Source organism: Cinclus cinclus, chromosome 4 (assembly GCF_963662255.1).
Source record: "Cinclus cinclus chromosome 4, bCinCin1.1, whole genome shotgun sequence".
In the NCBI taxonomy this organism is placed as follows: Eukaryota; Metazoa; Chordata; class Aves; order Passeriformes; family Cinclidae; genus Cinclus; species Cinclus cinclus.
The window spans coordinates 71035530-71057844 of record NC_085049.1 but is presented as its reverse complement, the minus strand read 5'-3'; the positions used below and the strand labels follow the sequence as shown (position 1 = coordinate 71057844).

Sequence of the window (22315 nt, the reverse complement as noted above, 5' to 3'; positions counted from 1 at the left end):
GTCAAAAGGGCAATTCCTCCTTTAATATCTTCCCGCCGTGGGCGCGGTTCCACTGTACCTTGTCTGGAAAATCTTGTATTTTCAAGGCACAGGGAAAATTATCGTTATAAAATATAAACTATTGGAATTTTCATTCCCCTCTGGCTTTAGGAGGAGGAGAGCAGCTGGTAGAGAGTGGATGAGAAAGGCTTTATCTGCTATATTTTGGTTACTGCGCTTTGAGTGATGGGTTTAATAATTGATAGAGCAATTTAGCAATGATCCATAATCCTGAAAGAAGCCTACGCTCCCCTCCCTCTCCCTCCCTTTTTCCTTCCCTTCGAGACTGACAGGCTGCTCTCAGTGGTTTTGTCTGCAAAATTTCATCCCGTGGTTTCTGTAAACAGCCTGACATGGGAGAGGGGGGCAAAAAAAGCAAGTGTTTCTAAATCTTTTGTCTTGTTTCCACAAACAGCTGCACTGCCTTCTCCAGCTCTGGGCTTCAGTCATTTATTTGCTCACATGCTCTGGTTGAAGAGAGCAGAAGGTTTTCTTTAAGGCCTTAACCTAAATGAAGTGTGTATATACAGTGTATGTAGGAGAGCAGAGAGGTGCAGAGCCTCCCAGCAGGGACCCCTCCCTCCCCACTTAAACCCAGGCTTTGTTCGTGGTTGAATCCAGCTTTCTTAATCCCAGGAAAGGTGCATACGGATGGCAAATGCTTGATATGTAAGTGTGGTTTACTTGAAAGTCTTCCAGGATTAACCTATGGAAATTGCTTTTTCCAAGAACCTCATGTGGATGGTGGCAGCGAGCAGGGGGATTCTATTGGAGTGCCTGATACGTGTCTTTGTGACTCCCCATCCTTCAAGATGGATGCAAATCCATAGCAGCATAGGGTTGTGTTTCCAGGTGCAGGGTGTGCACCCCCTTCACAAGGGGTAGGGGGTCCCTGTGTGGGATGTCCACAGTTAGTGTGGGAAGAGAGCAGAAAAGATGAAGTAGAAAAAGGAGGCAGGCATAGTGAGCAGGAGAGAAAAAGAGACAAGGTTACAGGTACTGAGTATGTGTTGAGGCCAAGGCAGAGTGAAGAGTGGAAGGAGGTGCAGTCTGGCAGAAGGCCAGGTATAAGCAAAGTCAAGTGAGATGTATTAAATTATGTTTTTCCATATGTATTACATAGATGACAGATTGACAACAAGTTGTAATTAAGCATGACATAAAGTCAGCTATGCACAGCTGTATTATTCCTTAAAATTACAAGGGGTGAGGTCCTTTGGGGCATGGCAGAGTTTATGGATGCTCCACCATGAGAGGTCTCTAAGACAGGCTAGCTGAATGCTTGCCAGGAGTGACAGGCATTGCTTGGATGGCCCAGGATTGGGGCAGGGAGGGAGTGGGTGACTTCCCTGAGGTTCAGGCTAGCCCTGTCCACCTCTGAGACCATCCTCTGTGGTATTTTCACCCTTCCCAATCAGCACCCAGGTGGATCACGAGCAGTGGCAAGTGGTGGGTGGTCTAGTCTACTTCTATGAGTTATTTTCTATTAAATACCCTTAGCTAGAAATGAGAGGCTCATGAGGCTTGGTTGCAAATTACTCCAGCCAAGTTCAGAGGTAATTGTTGTGTAAGTGGCTCTCTGTTTTTGAAAGACAGAGCTGTGTGTATGTACACTTGATTAAAACACCCTGGGTCCTGCACCTGTACCGCAGGAAACATTCCCAGCTGTGTAGGATTTGACCTGTGTCTAGGAGGATCTTGGTGACCTTCCTATTGAGAAATGTATGGTTCTGGACCTTACAGAGTTAGAGAAGTTCAGGTGACAGAGGGCCCTGGGTGGTCATTTAGTCCAACCTGATGGTCAAGGTAGAGTCTGCCATGAGACCAAGATCAGGACTTCATCTTGCTAGCTCTTAAAAGCCTCCAAGGATAGCAACTGTGGAGTCCCTCAGCGCAGTCTATGCTGGTGGTTCATTGATCTGCACAGTGGAGGTGTTTTCCCTGTTCCCAGAGGGATCTTCTCCTGTTGCAGTTTGTCTGTCATCTCTGCCTTCTGCTGCTCACCTGAGGGAAGAGCCTGGCACCATTTTCTCCATGGGGCAGAGGACGAGGGGCAGGCTGCTGTCATGGACACCATGCTTCTCCCTCTCCCTGCTGAGGTTGCCTCAGTTCACCTGCCCTCTGGGATCCCCAGACCAAACATGGTGTCCAGATGTGACTGGAGGTGGGTTACCACATTCCTTGGTCTGCTAGCCCTGTTCCAGGGAGGCTGTTGGTGCTGCTGTTGCCAGGGTCTTCCTTTCTAGCCCACTGTCCCTCAAGTCAAGGTGCTCATGGCCATTCCAACTGAGCAGTTCCCCAGTTGTCACCACAGTGCTCGTCTGTTCCAGGAGCCAGACCTGCTGTTTCTCCTGGCTGTGTTTCAGGAGGTCCCTATCAGCCCATGCCTCCTGCCTGTCCAGGTCCCTCTGGGCAGCAGCCCTGCCCTCAAGTGCATGGCCAGGTCTCTCCAGCGTAGATGGGAATCCATAAACTGGATAAGAATGCACTCTGCCTCCTCCTCAGGTCAGAGATAAAGATGTTAAATGAAACCAGTCCAGGATAAACCCCTGCGTTACCTCATGGTTACCAGCCTCCAGTTTATATTTATGTCCTGTAACATAAACCATCACCGAGGGCTGAGTGGATCCAACTTCCAGTCTTTTGAACTGATTCAGATATTTTTTGAAGTGTTGCAGACTGATCTTGAGGGATGGGCAAGAGTAACGTGAGCAGCGCAGTTGGAGCTCCCTTCCAGTGGTGGTTGTACAGGTGGCCTGGCAGCCCTGGAAATGGCTCTGGTTACACCCACAGTCCTTCCCAGAAACCAGGTGTACCTGTGTTAGACCAGTGAAATACAGAGCCTGCTAGAAGGCCCTGCAGTGGCACTGTCCTTCCTTATCACTCAAACCAATACACCTTTGTGGTCCTTTCCCTCCCTCAGGAATAACCCTGTGTTGACTGACCTCTCCATGGTTGGAACTTTATGCTGGAATCTGAAAGGCATGGTGTGCCTGCTTATTCTGGGATGAGTCTTGACTCTCAGGGCTGTCCCTTGCTCAGGGATGCAGGAGAAATGCAGAAGTCCAGCAATGAGGGTGAGCCCAGCATTTCCCTGCTGGGTGACACGAGTTGGGGGGAGGCCTATTGCTGCCCTCCTGTGCCCTGCAAGGGATGGGGAGTAGCAAGCAGGAGCTGTTGGTGCTGGTAGGTGTGTTAAGCTCTGGCCCTGGTGGCTTTCTTTGTCACAGACACAAAAGTCTGCAGGTGCAGACTGGAGCAGAGGATGGCCTTATTCTGGGGGTCATCTGTATTTGCTGTCTGCATCCCTTCTGGGGTGTCTGTGTGAGTGGAGAGGTGGAGGGATGAGGGAAATAGCAACTGTAAGCTTTTACTTCCAGAATATGAGCCTGTCTCCTTTTACATCCCTTCACTTAATAAATGATTTGGAGTCTGAGAAGTACAGAGGAGCAAAAAAAAAAAAAAAAAAAGAAAAAAAAGAGATTCTCTGTGCATTCCACCTCCATTATCTAGGAGTTAAAGGTACTCTGTATTCTACAGTACATGGCAATAAAGGGTGGACACCTCCACAAAATACAGGTATGAGAAAGAGTGCATAAAGATGCCAAAGAAAGGGTCCATCTGAGAGAAGGATAGAGCTCCAGCACTTGAATATAAACCCCTTTGTAAGACACACAAAGGATGCAGTTCCTTGTCCTCACAAGAGGTGTTTTGGTGCATGAGAGAGCATGAGCCCTGACCAGAGTGAAGCCCTGGGTGTGCAGCTGGTCAGTGCTTCCCTGCTTGGGCAGAGGAGCTCAGCTCCTCCCTCTCTGCCTCTGCCCAGGGCTTCCTGAGTGGAGATGTGAAAGCTGCTGCTTCCCAGGATTCAGGCTTTAGCAGGTGAGATGAGCAGGTAGAGTGAGACAGGAGCTGTTTGTGCCAGCTCAGAGACATCTTCACTGCAGGTCTGTCTGCACTGCCTGCAGCTGCCCCCAGCCTTCTTCTGGAAGTAGGAACACTCTCTGATCAAGGTGCCAAGTATCAAGTTTTGAGTTATATTTTTGTCTGATGTGTATACTTGTCCATGAAGGACTCTGCTGAGACTATCACGCTTGGCCATGGGATCCTACCAGAGGTGGTAAATTATCACTGAGGAGGGCAGTTTGCAGGGAAGTCTTAAAATTCAGAAAGAGCCCAGCTCTCTGAATCTGAGTCTGTGGAAATGAATTTTTTTGGCATTTGTTTTTAATGTCCTGTGATGTGTGGGTGAAAAAGCCAGTGAGCTAGACTGGTAATTAATTTTCCTGACAGAAACACCAGACAATGAAATTACCCTGCCACAAAGCAGGGTTGCTAAAGTAAATACTCTGCCAGCAGCAGGCCTGAAAGCAGGATGGGGTCGTGTGTGAGGTGCAAGCAAATGATGCGATGGCATTTCTGCCTCTGGGGACCTGCAGGTGCTGCCAGCACGGGGACCCTGGGGCACCAGCAGCTCTCTGGTGTGCACAGGCACATTCAAGCTGGGCTCCAAAGGATGGGGGGCTGACTGGACTCACTGCTGAGCTGAGGAACAGGTGTCCTTTGCTGTCCAGGCAAGTAATTTGATCGGAAAGGGAATAGATGTGGGGAGAGGAGATGGGATGGCTACTTTTGTCCGGGAGATACAGGCTCTTGACAGGGTTCTCCAGTCTTTCCCAGGCTGCTGGCAAGTGGTTGCTAAGCCTTTGGTCTGTGCTGGTGAGATTTGTGTGAGCTGTAGAACAGGTTGTGCCTGTGCATACAGAAATGGGGGGGGGGTGCCTTTTGTTGGAAGACATCAGGAGCAGCTCACGGGAGAGGAAGGACAGGAGGGCAAAGTTTTGTGTTTTCCTTCTGTGTGTGTGTCTTCTACTGGAGGCAGGAGTTACTGTGCCAAGAGTGTTGCAGATGCACAGCCAAGAAATGGGCGGAGAGCGGGAAACGGGGATGTTCTTGCATGTACTGAGGGATCTGGCAGCTGGCTCCATTGTGTGCTGTCAGACAAGATCCTCTCCACAATCGGAAGGCTTGGTAAGTCTCTGTTAAAAAACCCGTATTGTTGGTACAGAAAATACTTCTCTGTGCAGTCATGCAGAGATCTGCTGAAGATCTCAGTTCTGTTTGGGAGGGTCTGCTGCCATGTGGCTTGTCCTTCCGATTTATGATTGCAGTACTCAGATGTGCACACTTGCATAGGGCATTTTCCCTCGTTACACAGTGTTAGCAGCTGCAGAATGGAGAAATTCCACACAAAAACTGTTTAAAATATTATTTATTATTTATTAATATGTTTTATTTCCCTTTGGGAAAGATAATTACGCCATTTTTATTGCTGAGCTTAATCTGAGCACTTCTAGGAAAACAAGGGTCAGTTGTGGAGTGGACTGCATGCACATTTTAGGAGCAGAGTTATTTAATGTATTAATTATTTGTAAAAAGTGCTGGACCGGTAGTGAAGTGTTCAAGCATGTAGATATCACAGACTTGCTTAGGTTAGGCTGCAAAAAAGAGTGAGAGCATTTAAAGGACTTTCTGTAATCTAGATTACAGAAAACATTGTGCGATATCATGCAGTACTGAAAGGCAGTAAACATTGGAAGACAAAAAATGAACTATTTCTGCATAATTCTATGTCCTAAATTAACTGCAGCTTCTCTGGAGAAAGGACTGTGTGTCTCAGAGGATCTCCCAGATAAAACATCTGCTGAAATGCCTCGTGTCACTCCAAAAGCAAACAAAATATTAAGCTTAGGGAAGACTGGAACGCAAAAGCATTCTGCAAATAGTATAAAATAAGTCTGGGGAATATCCTTGTGTTTAACTCTTTCTAGATCTGTTCAGCCTGTCTCCAAGCAGTCATATCAGGAAAAGGAGTTGTAGGGTCAGGCAGTGGAAGTGGATTGAAACATCCATGGGATGGTACGCTGAGAGGCCAGAAGCTGCGGCAGACGTGGAAGAACAGGGCAGAGATACAAAAACAGCTTGTGTTGAGGGACAGGGGATTCAATCACTTCTATCTTCACCTCTAGACTAATCTATGTGAACATGAAGTGAGAGGTGACAAATTTAAACCTGATGAAGGAAAATCAAGCTTTAAACGGCTGAGTTAAGATGCTATTGAAAGCAGAAGGTTGCCTGTGGAACTCTGTGCCCTAACATGTGATGGAAGTCAAGATCTCACCTTGTCTTAAGAAACTGACATGCTTATGTTAAGAAAGAGAGGACTTGCACATGTTAAATACTACATGCAGAAGGATGGATGTATGCATCCATAACTGAGCATGAAGTACAATATCCACCACAGTGAAGATTCAAAGGTTTTTTATCAGTGGATCGATTATTTCATTGCAGAGCTCGTAGCATCCTGCCCCAAAATGCTTGGCATTGGCCATCTCAAGCAGGCAGAGCTCTGCTCCTGGTGACTGCAGCTCCCTCTTTCACACAGCAAACAGGAGGTATCTGCTGGCTGAAAATCTGGAATCCTGTATGGTGTCCACTACCTCTTGTTCTTGATATGTCTTAATGACTGCTTAACTAAGGTACAGGGTCTTTTTGTCTTAGGGCCACTCCCTCTCCATGGAAAAATCACGATAATGATGTGAAGGCTGGGAGAAAAGCACAGCAAGTGCACCGTATCACCTAGATCTAGCCCTTTCTCACAGGCATTCTCACCATTGTTGGAATTCATAGCATGAGTGGTGTTCTGTTTAGTTGCATTTTATGTGTCTAAATAGTATGGACACTGATTTGTGCTTTTCTTCCCAATAGCAAAGATGGAAAACTTCTTCTGCATGTAAAAAAAACAATTATCTTCTAATTGCTGCACTCCAGGAAGTGGACCTTTCAAAAAAAAAAACAAAAACCCACTGGTCAGCCAAAGAATCAGGAGGAAAAAAAAATAATACAGATTTTGGAACTTCAAATTCTGGGTCATCCCTTCTTGCAGGGGTCTGAAGGTGTTGGCAGCATAAGGGGAGAGAGGAAAGGAAGTGTGTGTTGCATATGACAGCAGTGGAAGTGTTTTTTACCAACAGGGAGTTTTCCACACAAAATCATGTTGGGAATATCCCTATAGTCCACCCCTCCACTTTAGTTAGTGGGAGGGATTTGAAGTTGGGGCTGAGCTCTCATTAGTGACCAGGGACATTTCGTTCACAATGTGGAAGGCAGGCAGGGAGAGGCAGATGGCTTTGAATGCAGGATTTACATAGTAATGAGATTCAGGTCACCATAGCTGTCTTTTTCTCTCTGCATTTTGTCTAGGTGTCGAGTAGTGTGTAGGGATGACAGGGATGACTGGATGAGGGAATAGGGAGGAAAAGAAGAATATTAACCCCTTGTTCATGAGGAGAGACTGCTGTTGGAAGTTTGTCACAGTGGGCTAAAGAGCAGTAAGGGTATGACAGTGACAAACACAGATGAAGCTAGGAGGGCTAAAGGTATCCACTTTTTAAGTTTCTGACTTGGTTTTTTTTTTGTGGGAATGGCACAAAGAACTCTTAACTTTAAAATCCCAGAATTTCCTGTAATTTTACATTCTGCATTGCTGGATTAAAAAGAGGTAGTTCGGGACTTTTACCATTACAGATCCCCCAAATGATGGACTGGAGGTGGGGCACGGATTCTTGCTACAGGGTCTTTGCTTCTTTGGAAAAAAATTACCATTTTGCTTGGTTTCTAGGTGCAAGGCTTGTCTTGACATGACTATGTAATGGCATGATTAAAACATAATATTTTCCACTGCAATTGGTAATCCTTAGTATGATCTCACTAGTGTCAGATCTTATCCTGATGACAGATGGGGAGCTGGGAACCATGGGTCCTATTTTGAGCTTTGGATGGTGGCACTTGATTTGCTCAATAGCCAACCCCAGGCATTCCCAAAATATGCATGAGAGCCAAAGAAATCCCAAGGCTATATTTAAAATGATGAAAGTTTTAAAGCAGTGTGTGTTTCTTTTATCTGTCTTCTGCTTTTTTTTTCTTCATAGTTAGAGGAGTATGGGAAAGTAAGTTATTCTTTCTGCTGTACATCCCATGAAACCAGAAGCTGGGACTTTAGAAGTATTGCAAGCAGAACAGGAGAGACCCTTTAGGAGATCCTTGTGTAAATAGGAACTGTGTCACATAACTGCATGTGGACATCTAGGCAGAGGGGGGATAAGCAAGGAAGGTATTTGTGTGTATAAGATTTTCAGTATTTGGAAAATATTTTTTGTTCTTCCGCTGAGAAGATTTTTGAAACACAGAATGTTTGGGGTACATAGGTCAGGATTCATCTTGTCTCACCATGGCCACTGGAGTTGAGCAAGTTCATCTAACTTCATCCTACGGACCTCTGCAGCATCAGTGGAGAAGGATTCCAACCACCCCAAGGCAGTGGGACAGATTCCCCCTGGAAGGGGGTAGGGAAAGGAGCAGAGGTGCTTTGGTGGCATCTCCTGGAGCTGGCAATAAATGCATAGCCAGAGAGCTGCTGTGTTTTGGCTGTTTGGGCTGGAAGAGAAAAGGAAATCTAATCAGGTGCCTGGGACAGACTGGGAAAGGGAGGCTACTTGGCTACTTCCTCCTGAGGAAAAGACTTAGGTCTAATAGATCTAATTACATTATTTCTCTGTTTTATTGTTACAGCCATTTGTTTATAAAGTCAGTAATCCTTTTATACCAGTCCTTTAATGATTATTTAACGTCTGGCTGTTTGTGAAGCCATGGAGCTGTGTGACCAGAGGATGCTTCACCGCAGGGGATCTGCACAGTTCTCTACAGGACAGGGTCTGAGAGCCTCGAGTGGGGGCCTTGATTGGGTGCCTTCATATTCCCTCTTGCTGGATGAAAACAGTGGTAGTTCTCTCCTTTACAAAATGCTGCAAAACTTGGGGCTATCTCTGGGCTGTCCATGGCCACAGTACTCTTCTGTAAGGGCAAATATTCACTGACTAGTGTTTGGTAGCAGGCGCTGTGCCAGTGAGCAGTGTGTCCCTCAGCTCTGTCACAGCAGTGACACTTGTTGGCGGCAGCTCTGCGAGTGTCACGATGGGCACCAGCTGCCCAGTGCCAGCTGAGCAGCTCTGCTCCCCTTGCTGATGTTTTCTGACCTCTTCCTTCACAGAGCCCCCGAAATCATCCTCGGTTTACCCTTTTGTGAAGCAATCGATATGTGGTCGTTGGGATGTGTCATTGCAGAGCTGTTCTTGGGCTGGCCTTTGTACCCAGGAGCTTCGGAGTACGATCAGGTGGGTATGGGTATTGCCCTGGGTGCTGGTTAAGTGCACACATCTGTTTCCCTTCTCTTGACAGAGTGAACAGATGCCAACTTTTTCACTTTTGCTAACGGTGGATCTCTGTTTCTTGCTCTCCCAAGTCAGCATTGTCATTATGCACCTGGGTATTTATTCCAGGTAACCAGTGTGCAGCTTGGTACGCTGGCTTTTAAGACCTGGCCGCCTGAGTGGAATGAAACTCAATCAAGAGTCAGTGCTGCCATTGACTGGAGAGCTCTGTACATGTCTCTCCTCACTGAGCAGAGCAGGCACCCATTCTCTGCTGTAACAGCAAGTGCTGTATAAAGGCTTATTTGTTAGAAGAAACTGCACGAGCTCGGCTGCATTTCATAACCCCTTTTATGAGAGTGCATATTAAAAGCAATGACAAAAAGGAAAATGTTGACATTGATGTAGGCTTCCAGTTAATATAAGCTGTCGTCTCTTTTCTCCCTATAGGCTTTTATGCCCTTTTTGTAGTCCTAAAACCAATAATGCAGCAGCAGCTAGAGCCAGGGCTGTAGAATACTTTGCATTCCCATAGTATTCTTCAGGATGATCTTAGCTGTCTGCAAATGCAGCCTGAAAAGGGTTTTTTTTTCTTTTAGGAAATAAATTAAAACAAAAAAAAAAGGCAGAAAAAGAAATAAGTTTTTCACATACTGAAATGTTTTCTTGACTTTTCTTTTGAAGCTAGTATTTTTTTTAAATCAGAGCTCTAAAGGTAAAATTTGGCAAGGGAAATAACTTTTCAGCAAAGAGCAGGGCTATTAGTGACTCTAAAGGAAATCAGATGTAGCTGAGAAATTTGCATGCATTTGAAAATCACATACCAAGCATGAAAAGTAGATTTCTTTCTCTTCCCCATTGCACCCCAAAAGCCATAAAACACACAGCTGAAAAAGAAATCACCATACCTTACTGGCCAGCTTAACTGCCCAGCACAAAGCTTGCTCTGGTAAAGTGTGACGAGGGCTCCTGGGGAGCGGGGAAAGGGGCAGGGACTGATCCTGATCCTTGTCCCTGGCTGCAGCACTGGCGCTGGGATCCTGGTGCCTCTCAGGTGTGTGAGTTCTGATGGACCTGAGGAGCTGCAGAGCTGAGCCATGCACAGTGAACTGAGTGCTTGGAAGTGATTGAAACCACGGCTGCTTTTTATGCCATTGTTTATTTAATGTTTTTATCCTTCTCTGTTTCTTCTCTCAAAACCATTTTCCATTCTTCCCCAGAATCTTCTGGAGTTAGGTGACTGGCTTTAGTAGTTTTGCAGAGTTTGCAGCAATTTTGCAGAATGAGGCCATTCAGGAGTCAGGAGGTGCCAAAGTTAAAGTTTTGTGTGGCACCTCAGGCATGCGTGACATCGGTCTTTAATTGCATAATCACAGACCCTTTCTCCTTTATAAATAAATAAAAGTTTGAGATCTTGGAAACATAGAAAGAGTTTCTTTTAGCTATGTGGGTGCCAATGAGGTCATGCTTGTGGATGCAACCCAAATAACGTCATGTAGTGAGTAGAGACAAGTACTTTCCATACCATGAGGGCGTCAGTTGGTTTGAGTGTGTGTTTCACCTTAGTTCAAAGCTAGTCACTTCATAATCCTCTGTTTGGACCTTCAGACTGCTCCTAGGACAGGCTGTGTGCTCAGATGGAAGAAAACCAGCAAAAGTTAGGGAGCAAGTATCAAATTGCTGGAATGACATCCTGGAGAGGAGAGGCTGCGAAGTGTTGAGGCATCCCATTGAAATCACTGTGTGGGTCCTTCTCTTTGACCTTTGAAAACCTAGGGACTTTCCTCTTTTCATCCTTAGGCTTTGTGGGAGTGCACTCTAAAGGGCGAGTTTCCAGTGATGTATGTGATAAATGGAGGGAATTCCATACAGAAAGTCTCTTCCTCTCATTCCTTGTGCTGAGTTTTTTGGGGTGAAGTCTTTCTACGTGCTACATCTCTTTTTTTTTTTTTTCTGTTCTGTTGGTTCAAATGCCTCCTGCACTCCTTCAAGGAAGACCTCCAGAGATCTTCACAGGACAAACAGTGACCTCTCATCCTTCTCTTACAGATTCGCTACATTTCACAGACGCAGGGCTTACCAGCAGAGTATTTGTTAAGTGCAGGGACAAAGACTACGAGGTTTTTCAACAGGGATACAGATTCACCATATCCCTTGTGGAGACTGAAGGTAGGAAGACATTCCCTTGTTTCTTTTACCTTGCAGTTCTTGGTTGGAAGTGAGGAGACATTCAGGTCACCTCAGAGCCTAAGTTTCTGCTTTTTGCAGTGCAGCACAGACAGAGGGGTAGGTACTGCCCAAGGTGAAACTTCCATCCCTAAAAAAAATTTGGAGCCTATAATAGACCTGCTTGGCATTGCGATGTAGGAAATTTAAGTCCAGAGTTGACCTGGAAATCTCCCTCTAAGTAGTCAATGAATTGGTGTGTAGTGGGCAGACTTTGCTCTAATATCTAACTCACTGTGGGGGGAAAAAATAAAAAGCAAGCATTTTAATTCTGTAGTCAAAACCTCTAGTAAAACAGGGGAGAACTGAGTGTCCTGTGCCAGCCTGTTTGGCTGCATGCTGTCCCCAAGGAGAGAGGCCAGTGGGCTTCTGCTGGGACTGGATGCTGAACCTCATGCCAGGGTGGATGTAGGAGACCCACCATAGTTGGGAGGATGCTCAGAAGTGAAATAGAAGAGATAAATCACCTTGTGACATAAAAGATGTCACATAACCCTGGCAGACATCATGGAAATGGTGTCTGGACAGTCCAAAGAGACATGATAGTCCCTGATGAGGAAAGGATGAGGCATATGTGGGAGTGCCACATAATCTGCAGCTGGTTGCAGGGCAGTGTTGGTCAATGCCTGTGTCCTGTTTTGAGCAGACGCCAGATGATCATGAGGCAGAGACGGGGATTAAGTCAAAGGAAGCAAGAAAATATATTTTCAACTGTTTGGATGATATGGCACAGGTAAGAGCATTGGTGAGTAACCAGCAAGACTGTTTTCCAGCAACACGAACAAAAGGGAATTACAGAAGTTCTCTGTGTATCCTATTCTTGGGCCAGCTCCTGAAAAATACCAGGATTACGCCTACCAAATTATCTGTTACGTGCTGCTTTGTAGGAGTGACTGCACACAGCGGTATGTGCGCTGTAGTAAGGCAGCTTTGGTAAGTGGCTAAGGCACATCTCTGAATGCTGAAATCCTGCATTTTCTCTTGTCTCTCCAGTGCTCCTCTGTATGACCGCTGGCAAGTCACTTAGTTCTCTGTGCTTTAATATTTCCATTTATTAAAGGGTGACAGTGGAAATATTCATCATGGCCACAGAAGAGTGTGCTCGCTGTAAAACGTGGCTGGCTGGGGGAAGAATGGGAAGCACTAATTCACTGTGTCAATTCCATGGGGTTGTGAAAGCTAATCCCAGCATAACCACTCCTGTGATGGGAGTTTGTGCTGACAAAAAAAAAACAAACAAAAGAGTGTGCAAAATCGGCCCAACACTAGCACCAAACTGGAGTTCCTGCTAGGAAGGTCTAGACATTGTGGCAATTAAAGATGCAAACATGCAAGAATGGAGGACTTGAATCAGAGGAGACTGGATAATACATAAAATAACATAACAAATCCTTTTTTTCCTGGCACCTGGTACACAAATGGGATATTTCTCATAAACCTACTGACAATTTTTATGTATTTTATATATTTTTTGGCTTATAGGACACATAGATAAGTATCTGATGGCACAGTATTTGATAAATACTGTGATTATCAAAGCTTGCCTTCTACCACATGGAAGCTGTTCATCTTCAGTGGAGGGTGACTAAGTGTTTCATTAGCCACTGACCCCGGCGAGCTGAACACTTAACAGTCTGTCTGGAGATGTGACATGTACAAGCCAGATGAGTGGCCACCACGGAGTCTGGCGTGGCCGTTGAGCAGCTACTCCTTCAGACAGAGAGGCTCGCGGGGCATGTGCTCCGACGAGGAGAAAACACAGTTTGCTGGAGACCTGACCATCTGCTCTTCCCCTTCGGCGCTCACTCCCGTCCCTTCTCCTTTAGGTAAACATGACAACAGATTTGGAAGGAAGCGATATGTTGGTGGAAAAGGCAGACCGGCGGGAGTTCATCGACCTGTTGAAGAAGATGTTGACGATAGACGCGGATAAGAGGATAACACCCATTGAAACTCTGAGCCACCCTTTTGTCACCATGACGCACTTGCTCGACTTCCCTCACAGCACACAGTACGTGGCTTTTGTTCCCCTTGGGTTTTGAATTGAGGGGTGAAGAAGAGAGCTGGCTGTGGTGGAGACCAATTGTGTCTGAGGGGCTTTGTTTAGATGTTTAATCCCTAAGTTTTAATCTTTTCCTGCTTAAAAAAAAGACAATTATGAACTCAAGGTTACAAGATTTGTGTTGTAGGTGCTTGGCATTTAAAACGCTGCAGTGTGTGCTACGTTAATTATGTAAATATTCAGTAATTACATATTTTTGCATTGAAATGCAGAAGAAATTATGCAATTAGTGCTGAAAGTATCAGTCTATTTCAAAGTAATATAGTCCTGATTGTTACTGGAGTAATCAATCTTGTATGCAGTGGGGAGCTGACCCTTCCTCCCAGACCCCTCCCATAGTCCCAGGAGTTAGCTTGGGACTGTCTGCTTTTTAAGGGAAGAGCTGTTCTGCATCAGGCTGTTTTGCAGGCACAAGCACCAGGACAAGGAGTTCAATTTTCAGCTTGGTTGTTGTCCGCCTGTGTCACCTTAAATACTAGGTTCTGACCTCAGCTGACACATGCAGAATGGGATGGGCTCCACTGCCTGATGGAGATGAGAAGTCACGTCTTCAAGCCTGACTGCCCCTTCTCCTAAGGCTGCACCACAGAGCACAGCAGCCTGAAATGCAGGATACCTGCACCCAGCCCACTGCCCATGTCCAGTTCACATAGGGATAGGCTTCTCAGGTGTAAGTGGGGAAGGTAGACACATAGTGGGTGTTTTCCAAAGCCTCCAGGAATGCTTAACTTTGAACATCCTGCTTTACAGCACTTGGCAGTTCAAGGTGCTTTCACAGGCTATCCCTTCCCCTTGGCAGGAGAACAGTTACTGGCACAGTGCTATATTTCATTGGGTGCCATTTGCATGAGTGTTTTTAAGGCTGTCAGGAGCTCAGGTACAAACTTAAAGGTAGCTGCTTGAAGAGCTGCAGAGTATGTTTTTTGTGCTGGAGAGCAACAGGTAACTCTGTCAGCTCTCCTGCCTGTATGGGTGGCTGCAGTATTTTGAATTTGTTTAAAGTAGCTTTCCCCCTTTGAAGGAGCTGTAGCTGCCTTTTTGTTACATTTATTACAAGATAAGAGCATCTACTTACCAGAAGGTAGTGGGTGCACGATCTGTGCAGACCCAGACTTAGCCTTCACAGCCATCTTTGAGCATTGTTACCTATAAATAACTAGTAAGTGATAAATGAAAACAAGATGGGGGATGATTGTGCTAAACAGGAAGAAAGTAAAGTTTCATATAAAAACCATTCATGAATAAAATATGACAACTAAAATAGTGAGCATCATAGACAAAAGTCTTTTAATTTGCAACAGTCCTTCTGACTATGCAACAACTGATTGTGTAAGATAGGAGAGATTTGTGACCTAATGCATTGCCGTCAGAAATCTTTCCACTAACGCAACAGTCCATAACCACATCTTCATTTTTGAAGTGCTCACTTGTGGCTGCTCAGGCAAAGCCCCAGAAAGACTGAAAATATCACTGGGGCCAATAGCAATGAGGATTTCAGCCAAATAAAGAATTCAGCATCATGTCTCTGAATACTTAATGTGTGCCAGCTGGGTGTGTAACCCCACAAGCCCCTCCATGCTGGGAACGGTGACGGGCAAAGAGAGCAATAAGCTGTCACCAGCATGGCAAGTGGATGGAACTTTTGTCTGTGATTGCTTGTGGTTTGGAGAATAGAGACTTCAAAGCCTTGAAAGATGCAGGGAGCTATAATCTCTCTTGGAAATAAATTGGGCAGCAGAAAAAGTGAGAATATGTGGAAGCTGTAGCTTCTGGAAGGAATCTTTGCTGTGGCACGTTTCAGGGAGGCTGCAAGTTTGAGCAGCAGAAGTGGGGCTGTTCTGCTTTCTTACAAGCAGACAGCAAAGTGAGCTTAGTTTCCCATTTCACATTTTTAACTTCCTGGCTTTTAAATTGCTGAGTACTCCTCAGACTTTCTGTCTGTTTTGCTTTGCCACTGCTGGGTTTTTCCCCCCACCTTTTTTTAAAGTAAAGCCAGAGAACATGGTATTGCATTTGTAGAGCTTACACCTTGTTAGATAAAACCATGTGGTAACACACCCTGTTCACCGTGTACAGAACGTATACTCTTACCAGTGCTTTCTTCTTTGTGCAGGGAGAATTATATCCATACTTGACTGAAAAGAAGTGACCCAATAGCCTTCTGTATTTATTTGATAAGTGTTTGATTTTGCTGGATGTTCTGTGACTAACAGGTATAGTTCTGGAAGTGAATGCACATAATGGGCAGCTGTGCACAGTGTCCTGAGCCTGGTTTGTCTGCAGGTGTTTATGGCCCAGATCCAGTTACCAAGATACTTGTAGGAAAAGAGAGGTGACCATTTGAGTAAGAGACAAGACTGGGATAAAAAGATCTAGGTCCTCTTCATCAGCCTTAGGGATCCTATAAGGTTGTTCTTTTTGAAGGGACACTGTTTCTTAAAAATGATGTGAGGATATACCCCCTACCTTCAACAGCTTAGATCATTACAGAATGGTCAGCATACAGCTGATTTTCTCTGCTTGGAATTTCTCTCTCTCCATGTTGGGATAATGGAAATTTAAAAATGCCTTTATACTTTCTGAGGTTGTGTTTCAGGCTTTGAGGTCACATTTGTAAAAACAGTTATTGTGGAAGAATTGTGGAAAACCTGTACTGGTTTCCAGATGTCAAAAAGTGAGATTGTACTAAAAATACAGTGTTGCTCAGGTTCACTGTGTTGTTGTCTCTTAATCTCTGTATGCTTTGGTATTCTAATGAATGAAATATGGACAGTTTGATCTACCAGATACCTACTGTGTTCTAGCAATGTAGAGAATATTTAATGTCCTTTACTGGGGTGCAAAATAGGATACTTCTCAAAATTTCCATTGCTATATCAATAACATTTAAGGGGAAAGTCAGTGTAGAGGAAGAAGCTGCAATCATTCCACCAGAGAGCCAGTTCTCAGTGCGAGATAACCTCAGAACCAGATTCCCTCAGGGCATTGAGGAATTTGCTTTGGAATAACTTTTTGATATGAATTGTCCCATTGGCTGCAAGAGGAGATGTCATGCTTCAAGATAAGCATCTGAGCAAGCGTTTAGCCAGACAGGGGCAATGTTTTAACTGCTTAACTGGACTCAGCTCTCAGTGAACAACTACTTAAAAGGAACAAGGATGACTTTTTTAGGGGTCTCAATGATCAAGAACAGTAAAATTCTTCCTTGCAAAAGACGTGTAAAGCTACCTTCACACTTACAGTGAGGCAAAAAGCACGAGTTTTCTTTTCCTCTCAAGCTCCTTCATCAAGAAAAAAATAGTATCTTTTTTGCTCTCAGTCTCTTTCAGTGTTTTAATTTATCCACTTTGTATTTCTTGCCCAGTCCCCTGAAGAGCAGCCGATCTGCTTGCTTTTGTGACTTGTATTGCAGTGCAGAGACCTGTGGGGGCACCCAGGAGTCCCAGGGCAGCTGCTCACATCTTGGCCTTCTTCAGTACAGGGTTGATCTGATTCTCACCATTTAAGAGAGACCTGCACAAACTAGCAAAGGGCTTTAAGAGCCTAGAAAGTGCTAAGCCTGGCATGGAGACCTATTGCAGGGCCACTGTGATGAACTGTCACCCGTGTGAGTCGGTTGGTTGATCTTTCTCTGCCTTCCTTGCCCCCCTTCCCTGTACAGTGTCAAGTCCTGCTTCCAGAACATGGAGATTTGCAAGCGGCGGGTGAATATGTACGACACGGTGAACCAGAGCAAGACGCCATTCATCACCCATGTAGCCCCAAGTACATCGACCAACCTGACCATGACTTTTAACAACCAGCTGAACACAGTCCACAACCAGGTGAGGGCATCAATCACAAGCAGTCAGTGCCTGAAACATTTATGTCAGGAGGGCCTAGAAGATGAAAAGCAAAGTAGCACCCCATTTAACATGCCTGCCAAGAGATGGTGCCTTTTCACTCTCCTTCCTCTGCTCTTTTCCTCATTCTCTTTTCTTCAGACAAGCAGTAATCTTGTGACATTTGTGTGATGGTGAAATGTTGCCCTCGTTGTTTATGTTGTTGTTGGGGTGATAAATCCTGCTTACTTGGGAAGTTGCTATGGGGAAAAGCTCATTAGTCCCTTAATGCAGCAAGCAGTACTTCACTCCCTGGGTCAGGCAGAAGTATTTGTGATCTTACAGCTCTTCTTCAAATTGGCACTGAAGTAAAATGAATTTAAACCCTCTGTAACAGATGCAGCACTGTAACTTATCAACATGAAAGAAGAGTTTAGTGATAATGTTTATTTTTATCTCTCATTGCTTTTACTCCAGGGTCCACTGTTGATGTGGGGACCATGTGCATGTGCCCCCACTGCGAACACATTGCACTCTGGTTTGGTGGGCTCTGGCTTCATAATCTGGCTTTATATTAGTTTTACTTGCCCCAGTGTTGGGGGGTGCTGTGTTAACAGATTTTATGTGACTGCCAGGCTAAGTTGTTTGCTGTGGTGCTGTATTACAGCAGTGAAAGGAAAGTCTCCAGGGAGAGCAGAGCACTCGTAAGAGACCGAAGCTCAAGAAATAGTTGCTGTCTTTGAAGCCTTTTGGGAACAGGCTGCTCAAGATTCACTCTAGAGATTGCAGGTGGTATTGTGGAAATGGTGTTTGGAAAGCAAGGGAGCTAAAGGAGTCCGTGTAGATGTGCAGGATGCTCCTGAGCCAGTGAGAAAACCAGACTTCTTGACTCAGGTCTTGATCCATGTGACCACAGAAGGTCTTTTGAAACAATCCAGGCAGGCACAGACAGAAATAGGTCACAACTTGGTGTCAGAGAGACTATTAGTTACAAACACCAGTTCCCTCTCTAGGCTGTTTCTGAGATGCTGACTAAAGAAATGCATGCTACATGTTCCCCTAAGCCCCAGCTGCAGAGCAGAGACACTGTTTGTACCAGAGTTACTTGTAGGAAAGGCAGACTTGCTTTCATTTCCTCACATTTCATCTGACATTAAGATCAGTTGTTGGCTAGGGAGATCCATGGTCATTTCTGAATTCTCGTAAGGGGGGTGTGTCCTGAGCAGAACCAGTATGCCCAATGTTCCTAGAAGAACTGGTAGAAATATTTCCAGGAAGGGTGTATTAATTTGAACAAGCTCTAAGCCTTCTACATTTCTCTTCAACATACCACTTGTCTTGGCTTTCTTTTGTTTCCTGTCTCTGCAAAATATCTGGGGATTGCCTCCTTCCAGTTACGGCTTCTGAGATTACGAGTGTGGGAGCTGCTGTGGTTGCTGCTCAGTGTGTTGCACAGGAGAGCAGATTGCACTTCACAGCTTCTGCACCGAGAGGGGATGAGGACGAGGAAGAAAAGTTTTGTTGTCACATCCTGCGTGGCTGTGGCAGTGCAGCATGGGTCCAGTGATAACCAGGGCAGTGCAAAATGCTTAGCCTGCTATCTCCTGCACCTTGATCAAATCCTCCTCCTGGGTTTGTACATTCACCTTGAGAAAGTGTTGTATGACCTATCTCCAGCAGTGTTGCTGGCATGTTTGGACAGAGGGGAAGGATGGGCTCTTGTCTAATAGTGTCTGTATCCCTAGGCACACATGCTAAGAACATATATTTAGAACAGTGGCAGGGCTGTTTAGTTGCCTGCAACTGTTAGATTTAGTCCAAATTAAAAAAAAAAAAAAAAAGTCTTCAAATTTCTGGATTTTTGCAGAACTCTGGGCTGATTTATTTTGCTTTGAAACATTCCCTACTGGAGTTTCTGCTTTAAGAGATTTTGAAGACAGTTCAAGTGAAGTTTGGACTTCGCAAGTATTAGCATTATCTCCTGTTATGCCTTCTGATTACTTCAAATTCCAAACATAATTCAAGGGGCATGTGCCATCTTAGATACAAAAGTGTCTGAAAGGAAAGGCCAGAATGGATTTTCCCCCTCAGGATGAGATTTCACAGGGCATGGAGTTGTTGCACCTATTTCACCAAAGAAATGTGAGCAGACCCTAGAGCTATGATGAGTGAACAATGTGGTTTGTGGATAGCAACATTTTCTGAGCCCGTCTTCATCGTGCTGCAAATCAGAGCCAGTTGGGTGAGGAATGGGGCTGCAGTTCCGCTGTAGGGAACGTGCTGTGTCTGAGCAGTACAAGCAGTGCCGTGTGGCTGGAATTCCCATGGCATGTACTCAGGCAGATTGTGATCCTTCCCCCAGCTCTGCCCTTGTCTCTTTACTCCTCAGTGTCCTGTTCTACCCCTTGTCTGCTGTTTTGGTTTGGTTTTTATTTTACCTTACACTATTTTACTTTATTATTTTTTTGGATTTTGCTTCTTCCAGCGTACCCATCTCCCTCATTTTTTTTTTGTTTGTTTTTTGTTTTAATTCCCGTCATTCCTTTAGACCACCAACCTGGCTCCCACCTCCTCCAGTGCCACTATTTCCTTAGCCAACCCCGAGGTCTCCATACTAAATTACCAATCTGCACTCTACCAGCCCTCAGCGGCGTCCATGGCTGCGGTGGCCCAGCGGAGCATGCCCCTGCAGACGGGAGCAGCGCAGATCTGTGCCCGGCCAGACCCCTTACAGCAAGCCCTCATCGTCTGCCCACCAGGCTTCCAAGGTAGGTGACAGCCTCACCAGGTCTTGCCCGCTGCTTCGTCCAGCTCTTGTTGGAAATGAGTTTCCTCAGTGCAGGTCATGTGGCAGAAAAAAGGGCTGGCCTAGTAAATCAGAGCAGTGAGGCTGGTGCAGGTGGAAGTGTTTGCATTGGCAGAGGATCTTGCAGGCACCTCTAACATCCTGGGTTGTGGGCAGCTCATACTAGAAGAGCTGCCACTGGGGGAGAATATGTGGTATTTGTCATTCTTTGCCTTGATCCAAGTTTAAGGCTCTTCCTCCATTCTTGGTAAACTTGAAAGCTTTCCCCCACAGTACCAGTAAATCAGTACATATGTAAAGGGTCATACTGTCACTTCTCAGTGACTCAATTGCTAAAAGGGGAGCTCGGGAGGGTAATGCAGCAGGGAGTGTGGTGCTGCTGGAGACGAGAGATCTTCGCCATAACAGATGCTCATGGCCATTTATAAGGACAGTTCCCTCAGCTCCAGCCCTGCTGCAATACAGCTCTGCCTCTGTGAACTAGTGGTAGGTACTATTGTCAGACAGTTTGGGAGATGCTCAGTGTTAACCACTTGTCCTTCTGTTAACTTTACGTGCTGTAGTAATTCAGGAAAACTAGCCAAGTATCTGTAGGAAGTGGTCTAAATAGACCTCAGTGCAGCTAGTGCAAGTTCTACTCTTCATTTCTACAGGCCTGTCTGTGCATTAGTCTCCAGGCACTTGTTAAATGTTCTGCAAGATTATCAAAGCTCTTTTGAACTAGAGAAGTTTAGCTAGACCTCTTCTGTGTAGTTAAAATGCATCTCAAGGGTTTGACTTCAGAAGTGAAGTATGTAAGCGACCATCTTCAGCTTGCTGCCTTGAGAAGGCTCCAAAGTAGAGGAGGCAGCACAGGCTGTGCCATGCACTGAGGTGCTGAAGGGGGAAGCTTCCTCCAGCTCAGCCAGTAGTGATTAGAGTTTGGGGTGTCCTAGGGCCTTTTAAATATGAGTCCCAAGAAACTGCTAGAGAAAATCACCTGTCCCCATCAAGGCCGAGGGAGTGTGGAGTTCTGGATTCCTGTCCCACTGTGGTGTAAAGAGAGCATTCTCATATAGCAATGGGTTTTGGCTGACAAAGACCATTTCTTGTTGTTAAACCAGAGAATATGGGGAAGAGAAGCTATTCACTCCCCTCTTTTCCTTTTCTGCCTGTGCACATTGTATTGCAGTATTTCCCACGTGCTTGAGGTACCCTAAAAACAAAAACTCCACAAATCCCTTAGTGCCTTTGGAAATGGCTTTTCTGCACCCTTAGACATGTATCGTGTTTGTGAACATTTGATGGACACCTTTGGGCCACGGTAGAACATGTGATAGCTGATTATTCAAGGGACTGAATATTGCAATTTAAGTGGACATCAGTGAGTGCCTTTAGGCTCCTCTGAGAGCCAGCCCCTGTTCCTGGCAATGCTGCTGGTGGCTTATGCTGTACCTTCTGTGCTGTGGAACAGGGTTACAAGCCTCCCCTTCGAAGCACGCTGGGTACTCAGTCCGGATGGAGAACGCTGTTCCCATTGTCACTCAGGCTCCTGGGGCCCAGCCTCTTCAGATCCAGCCAGGACTCCTCGCACAGGTAAGGAATTCTAAAGGCACTGGGCTCAGCATGTGTTTACTCTGTTGTTTAGCTCTTGGGGGCTCAGGAGAGAAGCTTTCTCTGAGGACCTTCTGTGGTGCAGTTCAGAGACTTGGGCAACTGTATATGGGTCTGCAGCTTTCTCTGAAATGTCAAAATCTCCCCCAGCTCATTGTTCAGCTCAAAGACTATGTCAGAGCTGCAAAAGCTACTGGAAAACCCCTTTTTCTTTCTGCTTTTCTACTGAAATCAGTGGGAAAGCCTCAGGGAGAGCAGTGCCTGGCTTCTGCTGAGAAGCCTGCATCCTCCTGAACTCAAAATCTTGGGGTTAGTTTGCAGCCAGGAGTTGCACTGGTGAATTGCATGCTGCTGATAAATACATTTCATGCTTTAAGTTTTCACTGTTCTGTTTTATGAGCACCTCTGCTCTTGACGTATGAGAGATACGTAGGAGGCAGAGGCAAGGGCCCCACACTCAAGAAGCTGTCCTTGACAGCAGTTCCTGTTGGCACGATTT

General features: G+C 45.5%; 1 protein-coding gene across 1 annotated transcript in view; it reads left to right on the top strand.

Annotated features, from left to right (window-relative positions):
* Positions 1-22315, top strand: part of HIPK2 (homeodomain interacting protein kinase 2) — a 128433-nt gene that overhangs the window by 83972 nt on the left and 22146 nt on the right. Inside the window, exons 3-9 of the mRNA XM_062492479.1 lie at positions 9149-9272; positions 11358-11477; positions 12181-12267; positions 13361-13545; positions 17258-17420; positions 19966-20185; positions 21677-21798. Of these exons, the coding sequence (XP_062348463.1) occupies positions 9149-9272; positions 11358-11477; positions 12181-12267; positions 13361-13545; positions 17258-17420; positions 19966-20185; positions 21677-21798 (1021 nt within the window). The remainder of the gene's footprint in view (positions 1-9148; positions 9273-11357; positions 11478-12180; positions 12268-13360; positions 13546-17257; positions 17421-19965; positions 20186-21676; positions 21799-22315) is intronic.